The 9,958-nt window shown below is 31.7% G+C and overlaps 1 protein-coding gene across 2 annotated transcripts; it reads right to left on the bottom strand.

Moving 5' to 3' along the window:
* Window positions 1-425: 425 nt before the first annotated feature.
* Window positions 426-4,284, bottom strand: LOC143069162 (uncharacterized). Of its 2 annotated transcripts, none has more exons than XM_076243650.1 (5): window positions 4,133-4,284; window positions 3,154-3,278; window positions 2,152-2,688; window positions 1,753-1,842; window positions 426-706 (listed from the first exon to the last, which is right to left on the bottom strand). In XM_076243650.1, the coding sequence occupies exons 1-5, from the start codon at window positions 4,153-4,155 to the stop codon at window positions 573-575; spliced, it is 909 nt and encodes a 302-aa protein (XP_076099765.1). In that variant the 5' UTR covers window positions 4,156-4,284; the 3' UTR covers window positions 426-572. The 2 variants fall into 2 exon arrangements, with proteins under 2 accessions (XP_076099765.1, XP_076099764.1); XM_076243649.1 differs by lacking the exon at window positions 426-706 and adding an exon at window positions 1,003-1,277.
* Between the last annotated feature and the right edge of the window lie 5,674 nt (window positions 4,285-9,958).

Genomic DNA, 9,958 nt, shown 5'->3' with positions numbered 1-9,958 from the left:
TAAACAGAGTCAACAGCTAATAAATGACAATAAACATTATTTCAACTTTGAAATGTTATTCAAACAAATACACCCATGATTAAAGTACATTATGTAGATTTTATTGGTTTTAGTGGCCTTGAGTTGTTTTGTATGTTTTAGCCGGGATGTTGTCTCTTTGACATATTCCCCGTTTCCATTCTTATTCAATAAAAATACTGAAGAAGATATGGTATGAGTTCGGATGAATAAGCAAATTTAGGTTACAGTAGGGTCTTAAGCACAAAGCTTTCAAGTTTGCTCACACTAAACAGCAAGCTATAAAGGCCCAAAATTACCAGTGTTCAAAAATTCAAATAGGAAACCAAAAAAAAAAGATGCAACATATGTTTGTCTTGATGCTGAAATGCTGGATTCAAGAATTTCATAAAAATCAAATAAAATCATCAGTTTGTGTATATTTAATAATAAGTATATTCTTCAGGTATACTCTGTAACAATAAAACAAATAAAACACATATCTGTGTGGAAACAATTAAACATAAAAAAAGTGTCAACAAGAAATGAGATCTGATACAGAGTTACATCTGGATCTACTTTTTTGCAATGTCTTTCATGACATCTATAAGACTTTTGAAGCATTCCATTTTTTCCTTGTGTCGCCTTTCTGATGCCTCAGCCAATAACTCGAAACGATCAGTTGTCTTCTTTTTCTTCTTTTCTTTAGCTATTAAGAATAAAATAATCATAGATTTTATAAATATATTTTCAAAATTACATCGATTCCAATCATATGGTAATGTACTTATTTCAGTCGTGTAAATTGACTAGTCACAAAAGTGGTTGTTATCATAGAAAGTAAGGATGCTGTTAATATATTTATCATAATTTTCATAATTTCATATTTTTCTGGTATTATTATTTTTGTTGTTTGAATCAAAACGTCTAAATTTGTGTTGTATAATACATGTAATTCTGATTTTTTTTTGCTGTATATAATTTAATGTACATGCATGTAGTCCCTACCCTTTAGCATCCATTTTGACATCCTGAATGAAATTTAAACTCGATTTGTTTCGTCATCTTGTCACATGTTTGGTATCTTGGCGTAGTGGTTGGAAACCTAGTCAGGTAAGCAACTCTAATAAATCCAAAAGGATTTCCTAAAAAACCTCCCATATCCCTTTGGTTTATGCTTTTTACAATGCTATTTCGGCATGAATGACCAGCAATGTTACACGACTGATGTAAAAGATACCCCCTCCAGGAATTCTTAGTGAAAGGCGTCATGAGGTCAACTGAAATATACAAATTTCTATATTTTTTTTTTAATTTTTAATCCAATTACAGATGTTTGCCTACATAAAACCTTATTCTAAGTTGTAGCCAGACATTTTGAAAGAAGGTGTGTATAATAATTTCATTTCTACAGCATTTTCACATAGGAATTTGACATCTATTCTGTAAGAAGTGTTGTGTGTTATGCCACTAATATTGGATTACAATTTTGCAAATATAATTTTTAGCTAGCACGTTTTAGTCCAACGTTTGGAAGTCATTGCATGTGTTTAAATGTACCCATAATAGTTTAGTTTATTTGTTGTAAAGTAAACTGGTAAAAAATAATTATTTTTCAAGAATTCATGTTCTAATTCAAAATACTAAATACATTTTCAAAAGTCATTACATGACGTGTTTTAATGTAACCATAATAGTAGGTTTTTTGTTGTAAGGTAAAATGGTAAAAAGTCATTTGTTTTACAGTTTTATTACCTTGAGGTTCAGGACATGAAGTAGACACTTTCATTTTTCTCTTGGAAGGCGTTGGGTTACTAGTTTCTTCCTCTTCACTGGAACTTTCAGCTGCAAAACAAGAATAAGATACTTATTTCCAAGCAATAAGCAGTTCAACGTTTTGAATCATTTTTCAAGAATTCTATTTCGATTTAATTGCTGCATCTTTTTTTTAAAGAAGTCATAATACCTATGTTGGTGCAATTCTAAATATCAATACATATACAAATTAATTTACGACAAAAGATTATAAAATGAATATATTATATTAATTTACCTCTAAATAATCAATACATGTATATATGAAATACAACCCAACTCTGTGTGAAACTCAAGGTTGATTCTGTATATAAATGATATCATAATAAAAAAAAGTACCTTTTTTAGGCTTACTGGAATCCAACAGATATTTTGGTTGTACATCATGTTGGCTTTCAAACACTGTAAATTCTGTTGGGATTTCAATGTTACTCTCGCCACTTGTTTTTAGTTTCTTTTTCATTCTTTCAAATCTATCCTTCATACTTCTTATTTTGATCCTACACTGCTCTGGAGTAACTTGTATTGAGAGTTTTTCCGCAATCTCTTGGGATATTCTCACCCATTTATTTTTTATGAAGGATTTACTCTTCTCGTATTTATCATACAAATCAAGCAAAAATTTTTCAGAATCTTTAGACCATGTTGAGCTTGTCGATGGTATCTGTTTGGCACTTGTGCTGGCTAGGCTAGTGGCACTTGTGCTGGCTTGGCTAGTGGCACTTGTGCTGGCTTGGCTAGTGGCACTTGTGCTGGCTTGAGTGCTCATACTAGGCATATCCGTAGCTTGGCTAGATTCCACTCTCAGGATACTAACAGTTACCTGACCATCGACATAATCCCTTTCTTCCAAAAATCGGGACATAGCCTCTTCATCTGCAAAGTTCAAACACATTTTAAATCATTGAAGTTAATGACGCTAAATATTTTGATGACAACGCTGACCATCTAAAAGTACAAAAACCGATAAACAAATAAAATGCAAGCACACTGCAGTCGTATTTCGGACATGTATGTAAGCAAGTGGTATATATTTATTGTATAGCAATATTGATTCCCCATAAAAAGCAAGGTAAAAATATTCCTATATTGCACAAGTTCTATTTTGCACCTGATGGCTCCAGAGAAAAATTGATGATTTCATCAAGGACAAAAATCTTATTATAAAATCCATTTGTGGCCACGTTTGTGGCATCATCTTTACAGAACCTAGTAATTACATTATTGGTTTTTAGTGGGGCCACGGTTGCTCATTTAAAAATATATTCTTAAGGTGTGTATTCGTTTGGTTATTTTGTATATAATAATTTAACCAATTTGTTTCAAGCATCACCAACTTACCTCCGCTTTCTAACTTTAGCAACGTTACTATGTCTGTTCTTACTATGAATTTTCGGAATATTTCTCCATCTTTGACAACAGAAATGATTGCAGTTTCTCTCCTGGCCGGCAACTTTGGAAGAACTCTGGAATTCAAAGAAAAGGTTCTTTTTAAAATTTAAATTGTTTAGAGAAGGGCGGATCCACAATTTAATTGCAGTTCTAAGGGGCTGTAAAAAGAAGAAGAAAATTGAAAAGTCTTTGTGATAATTTGTGTACAAAAACAAGATGTCATGCAATTAAATTACAGTATATGCTTTCCCAATTAAAGGTATGTGGGTGTAAGTCCACAAATTTATGCTTTAACTCAGCACATGTATGTGTGATCCTCAGCAGGGGCGGATCTAGTCCAAATAATTATGACGTCTTGCAAGGCTTTTTTATATTTTTATGTCATAAAAAAGTTATAAAAAAGCCTTGCAAGACGTCATAATTATTTGGTCTAGGGCGGATCCAGCAATTTTCAAAAGGGGGGGGGGTTGCTAGTCCTTTAATATATAACCTCTGGAGGCGATATTTTCTATTTACATTATTATTCTAATGATTTCTTTTTACTTATTTTGGTATTTTATATTTTTTTTACTTTTTGTTGTTTTTATTATCAATGTGCATAAAATAGGGGGTGGGGGTGCTTACCCAGGACAAAGGGGAGAGCAAAACATATGTCCCGATACAAATGCATTGATTGGCCAAAATAAAGGGGGTGCTACCCCCCCCCCCCCCCCCCCCATGGATCCACCACTGCTCAGTATGATCATGTTTGATCATGTTTTAATGCAACATGCACCCAACACAATCAAGATTCTATTGTTAAATATATTTTCGTTCTTTGGTTTTACATGTAATTCAATAAATTTTACTTCAGATACATGTAAAATGAATTATTTACAAATTATTCCGATTTATTCTTATTTTCTCAGTCAAATTTTCCCACACTTACAACTTTTCCGCCATCTTGGACATGAATCGTCGCTTCAGTTCAAACGGTGCATTCCGGATTATTCCGGTTTATATTTTTTTTAGAAACGAACGTAAAACCTGTTGCTCCGGATGATCCGGGTATGTTCCGGATACCAGAAACGAACCGACCCAGTGTTTTTGTGTAGAGTTAACTCCCTTTTAATCTGTACGAGTTATCTCGCTTAAATGAAACAAATTCTGCCATATGCGGCAGGGGGTGAGTGACGGTGACATAACTCATTACAAACAAAGATTTATTTCGTTTCAAGTCATTGTTTCCCTACTAAACTATGTATTATATTTACTAGTACACTTGGTACAATCAAAAACCTGATAAAAAATTGTTCAAATTAAGGCCTTTAAATATAGTGGAATAAATTGCTTTTGGAGTGTCAAAATTCGTTCGAAGTACTTGATAAATTGCATGCTTATAATTGGTGCTTTTGATTTTTCTACCCTATATACCACTTTGCATCATAGTCTTATTAAGAAAAATTCACACACCTCATTAGATGGTCATTTAGAAAAAGTCAGAATATTCAAACTCTTTTAGGTCATTTTTTTTATTAGCAACAAAGGGAGCTTCAGTCAATATATATAAACAATAACATGACGAACGTTTCATGAGAACTGCTGAAAGCATTTTTGAGTTATTTTTGAAAACGAGATAATACCACCTTTTTCTAATGAATAAAACCCCTTATCTCAATAACATAAAATCGAAAATTAATAAAAATCGAAAGGGAGTTTACAACAATAGATATAAACATTTCAGCAAAGTTTCATGAGAACTGCTGAAAACATTTTTGTGTTAATGTCTGAAAACTGGAAAATCCCCCCTTCAGTTTAAATAATAAAACCCGTTAACTCGGAAACGTAAAACCTAAAATTTATATAAATTGAAAGTGACCTCAGGTTAATAGATATAAACAATTCACCAAATTTCCTTGCTTTGTGAAAGCATTTTTGAGATATTATCAGAAAACTGAAAAAAAACCACCAGTTTAATTGAATAAAAACCAGAAACTTAAAATCTACAATTTATTAAAAAAAAAAAAGAAAAAAAAAGGGAGCTCACGTCAATAGATATAAACAATTTCCCAAAGTTTAATGCAAATTGGTTAAAGAGTTTTTGAGTTAATATCCGACGTGTTGACAACAGACGGACAACAGTATACCATAATACGTTCCGTTAACGCGCGTATAAAAAATATTATAATATATTGAGTAGTAATTTAAACACATTCTAGATACATGAATTAATACTAAAAACATAGTCATAGAAAATGGAATGCATTACAAAGGATTATATCCGTAATAAAAGATACTGATTTGTCAAAGACCATATTATTTTAATATTTCATTTACTGTTATCTGTTTTTGCCCATTTTAATTCCTTGTTATCTGTTATGAGCCAAATCAATTTGTTGCTTTGCTGTTATTGGGACCCCCCTTGACCCCTCCTTAAACGAAGCAAAAGTCGGTTTATTTAAAAAATATTTTGAATTTGAACAAGATAAAAAGATGATTGATAATTATTAATCTATTATTCAAGACACTTATTTTCAACTTCAACTTGGATAGTTTCCAAAAGGCTGGCCAGTATTCACTTTTTTTCCGTGAATGTTCGAGTACATTGTATTAATGAATATTTAGAGTAACGTTCTTTTTGGAATTAATTGACACATATAAATTATATATCAAAAAGGTTCTCTGACTATGTACTCTCTTATTCATAACGAGCATTGTACATCTATATATACAGAGTGTGTTTGGTGTTTTTATGTAAATAACACTACTCAATAATAATCAAGATAATAATATACTACTGTTGTCTGTATTTATATCCACTTCCTTTGAACTTTGGTGGATAGCTTTCTCATTGGCAATTTTATCTTATACAAAGTAAAATCACAAATATACTGAACATAAAGATGACCTAACAATGCAATTTTTACACACTATTTAGTATGTAAATATTAGAATGTTTAAATTTTTACAAAACGATAAAAATAAACGCAATATTTTGCTAGACAAACTAGCTTTATCAAGTTTAGCTAATCATGATTAGAAACTTGTAAAGCTCAATGTACATGCATGTTGGACATGCATTTAGCTGCCTAGTAAATATTTCACAATTTGGAAGAAGTTCAAGATTATTTACAAAATAGGTGGTTGAGGTTTGCAATGTCAATTTGCAAATATTACAGAATAAAAATATGATGCTGTGTACTAAATCAATCTTTATCTTTCCTGTGTCTTTTTCGTTAAGAACATCAGGTTTTAAAGTAATGTTTACTAAAGAAACACAAAATATAAAAGTTAATAGAAACAAATAAAATGACAGTGTTCGGATAAATAATGAAGTATTTTATCATAAATAAACTCATCATAGATACCAGGAATAAAATTTTATATTTACGCCAGACGCACGTTTCGTCTACAACAGATCAGTGACGCTCGAATCAAAAATGTTAAACACCATTTGCATAAGTTCACAATTCATCTATTACATAATTAATCAGAACAGTTAGATATCAAGTCAACAACATAGGTGTCTATTTAGATGGATCTAAAAAATGCATAACCTCCAATTTAAAAAAAAAACCACGGACGGAGAACATATTAATCTTTTTTTTCCCTTATTTTCGTTTCTGCCTTTCCATTATGTGACTCAAGAAATTAAAAAAAAAAAAGGTGATAATTGCATCGAAAAGTAAAATCGATAGCACCGTTTTATGATAGGGTGTGTTTGAGTTGAATATTTGGTTTGAAAAAACGTAAAAAGCAAACGTATTTGATGCATTATCCCGCTTCAGATTCTATAATTTTTATATATCAAGGCTTTAGGTTGACTTTATAGGTTGCACTTTGTAAATACAGCTGTTTCTCAAACCACACCTCTTTTGGGGAGATTTAGAATATTCATAGAAAATTAATTTTGTTTACATAATGGTTTCCAGTTATTCTCTCTGTGTTCCATCTCATAGAGACATAACTTGGGAATGTTACAAGTAAATATAAATGTGCATATTGTTTACATTGAAATCTGTGGTAAACCTTCATTCGAGATAGGGGTAGTTAAGTTGCCTTTGAAAAAAATTGTAGTGCATATGAACTTTCAATTCTAGGATAAGATTTTTATCAAAACTTCATAGTAAAAGTGGTACAGTTTAAGTCGTAAAAGGAGTTCCTATGGGAAATTGCATTGTCAATATTTTCAGAAATGCAACCTATAATATTGAAAATGTAGTAGGTGTGTTCGAATAGCAAATTTTTACTAAAAGTACTTGACGACGACTTTTAAGTTGGTTCTTGAAAATGCATTTCTTCGAAAAAGACTTATTTTTTGTGTGTGATATCTATGGTTCATAGTCTTCCACCCCCTTGAAATGTTTAGTCTGCCCTTCAACGAAATATTGATTAAGAATATTTTTTAAATGTTAATAAATTTTCGAAAATTCTACCTTACAACCGATCAGACAACAGTTTTAAGTTGACTGAATGCAGACAAGTACATTAACTGATGCGCATTAGCTAGTAGATACATTAGTCTGTGGTAACCTCATCTTTTGACATCGGACGACTCGGACTTCTCTTTAACTGAATTTTAATGTGCGTATTGTTATGCGTTTACTTTTCTACATTGGCTAGAGGTATAGGGGAGGGTTGAAATCTCATAAACATGTTTAACCCCGCCGCAATTTTGCGTCTGTCCCACGTCAGGATCCTCTGGCCTTTGTTAGTCTTGTATGATTTTTAATTTTAGTTTCTTGTGTATAATTCGGATTTAGTATGACGTCCATTATCACTGTACTAGTATACATATTTTTTAGGGGCCAGCTGAAGGACACCTACGGGTGCAGGAATTCTCGCTACATTGAAGACCCATTGGTGGCCTTCGGCTGTTGTCTGCTCTGTGGTCGGGTTGTTGTCGCTTTGACACATTCACCATTTCCTTTCTCAATTTTATTTCATTCAAGGTAGGGGTAGTCAAGAAAATTAGTGTTAGTTTAAACTCTGAGAAGTTCAGGGCATATATACGTTGAAAATATGCCGCACAGCCCTATATTTTAACCTTTGAAAAAAATTGTGGTGCATATGAACTTTCAATTCTAGGATAAGATTTTTTTCAAAACTTCTTAGTAAAAGTGGTACAGTTTTAGCCGTAAAAGGAGTTCCTATGGAAAATTGCATTGTCAATATTTACAGAAATGCAACCTACTATGGTTTCCATTTTAACGATTGTAAAAATGAACTGGCGTTATGTGGGGAGAATTTTGACGAAATAGAATCCTGACTGTCTATTCTGTGTACTTTCGAATTCATTACTACGTAAACAACTGAAATTCCGTTAACTATCGTTTTTGTGATTTCTACTAGAGTAATGCATCTTTAAGTGAAATTTGCATTTTTCGATAATTATTGTAAGGCCACACCAATTTAATTTCTTGTTCTACGGATTTTTGGACTCCAAAAATTGGGGCGAGCGAGCGATTTGAAAATTTTAATAAAAAAATATTTATTTTGCAAATTTTTGAAGCGAAGCTTGAAAAGTAAAGGCGAGCGATTATATTTTTTTTTTGTAAACATAAAATAGTAGGTTTTGACAATATTAAAACTTAATTTATCACTTGTACTTTGACGTTAAATTTTCTTTAATTTATGAAGTATTTTTCCCTGTTCACCAATAAATAATTGAATAATTAGATTTGGTATATGTATGTGTGCCAATTAATGAAACAATTCTCCATCCAAGTCATAATCAGGTTGGGAACAACCTCTTTATTTTATAAATATCCTTTTTATGAGGGGTCAATATAAGTTACAATATATTTTTTTTGTAAATAAAACTTTTAAGTACAAAAGAGCTCATATTTGCCCAAAGAACTATATATCTATCTGGTATTAAATAGTCAAAACATGCCCAAGACTATTGTAATATTCCTGGACTCAGGCCATGTTAACACATTTACTTTAATATTATTCAAAATAAATAATATCATAAATAATTCTCTTTAAGAATATAGTAATGTTGTTTAAAATTATTTAAATATGATGTATTTCTCCTCTCTTTTAGTTAATTTTTTTAAGTTCTTCAAAGGATTTGTATAGTAACACTATGCAAATCCTTGGTATTTCTTCAAGTTTCTTTTTTACAACAGTAAAATGCCCCCATATGTGCCCTTCTGAGGGATAATAGCAAATACAGGTCATAGTACGTACGGCAGAGCTTTGACCCAGACCAAACAGCAAGCTACAAGGGACCCCAAAATTATAAGTGTACACAATTCGAACAGGATAACCAACGATCTAATTTATATATATACAAACGGGAAAATACCAAATAATATTTATGAACATCAACGAACGATATCTAACTGCTGGACGATAGGCCCCTGAATCAATCAGGACAGGTGCATAAACATGCAGGGAGTATGGGTAGTTTTGTATCGCCAGCATATTGCAGTTGAAGGCATTCCTTTTTGAAGTTCTTTGAAGTTTATTTCTAACAACGAACATATTTTGATAGGGAATATAAGTAGGGGGAAGGAAACCAATGTTTTGTTCTGTACAGGTATTTTCTTCTGTTTTCTATTTATATCGGAGCACTCCCATTTGGGATAAATGGGTTTCATGCTGAATCAAATATTATCACAGACATTGACACAGTGTACTTGGATGCTTATATGTTTAAATCTTTATAAATACATGTTAGATTGTGATTATAATAATTTTTATTTGCAAAATACACCCATATGGGTCAAGCAAACACAAATACAACATTTAATACAGACAGTGAAGA

This window comes from Mytilus galloprovincialis, chromosome 3 (assembly GCF_965363235.1).
Source record: "Mytilus galloprovincialis chromosome 3, xbMytGall1.hap1.1, whole genome shotgun sequence".
Taxonomy (NCBI): Eukaryota; Metazoa; Mollusca; class Bivalvia; order Mytilida; family Mytilidae; genus Mytilus; species Mytilus galloprovincialis.
The sequence above is the reverse complement of the archived record's forward strand: the minus strand, read 5'-3'. Positions and strand labels throughout refer to the sequence as shown.

Excerpts from the sequence above, each read along its gene's own strand:
- LOC143069162 (XM_076243649.1), bottom strand. The coding sequence starts at position 4,155 with ATGTCCAAGATGGCGGAAAAGTT. Across the intron at positions 1,843-2,151 it reads TTCCAGTAAGCCTAAAAAAG|CTGAAAGTTCCAGTGAAGAG; the intron begins GTACTTTTTTTT and ends CTTGTTTTGCAG. Across the intron at positions 1,278-1,752 it reads TTCATGTCCTGAACCTCAAG|TTGACCTCATGACGCCTTTC; the intron begins GTAATAAAACTG and ends TGTATATTTCAG.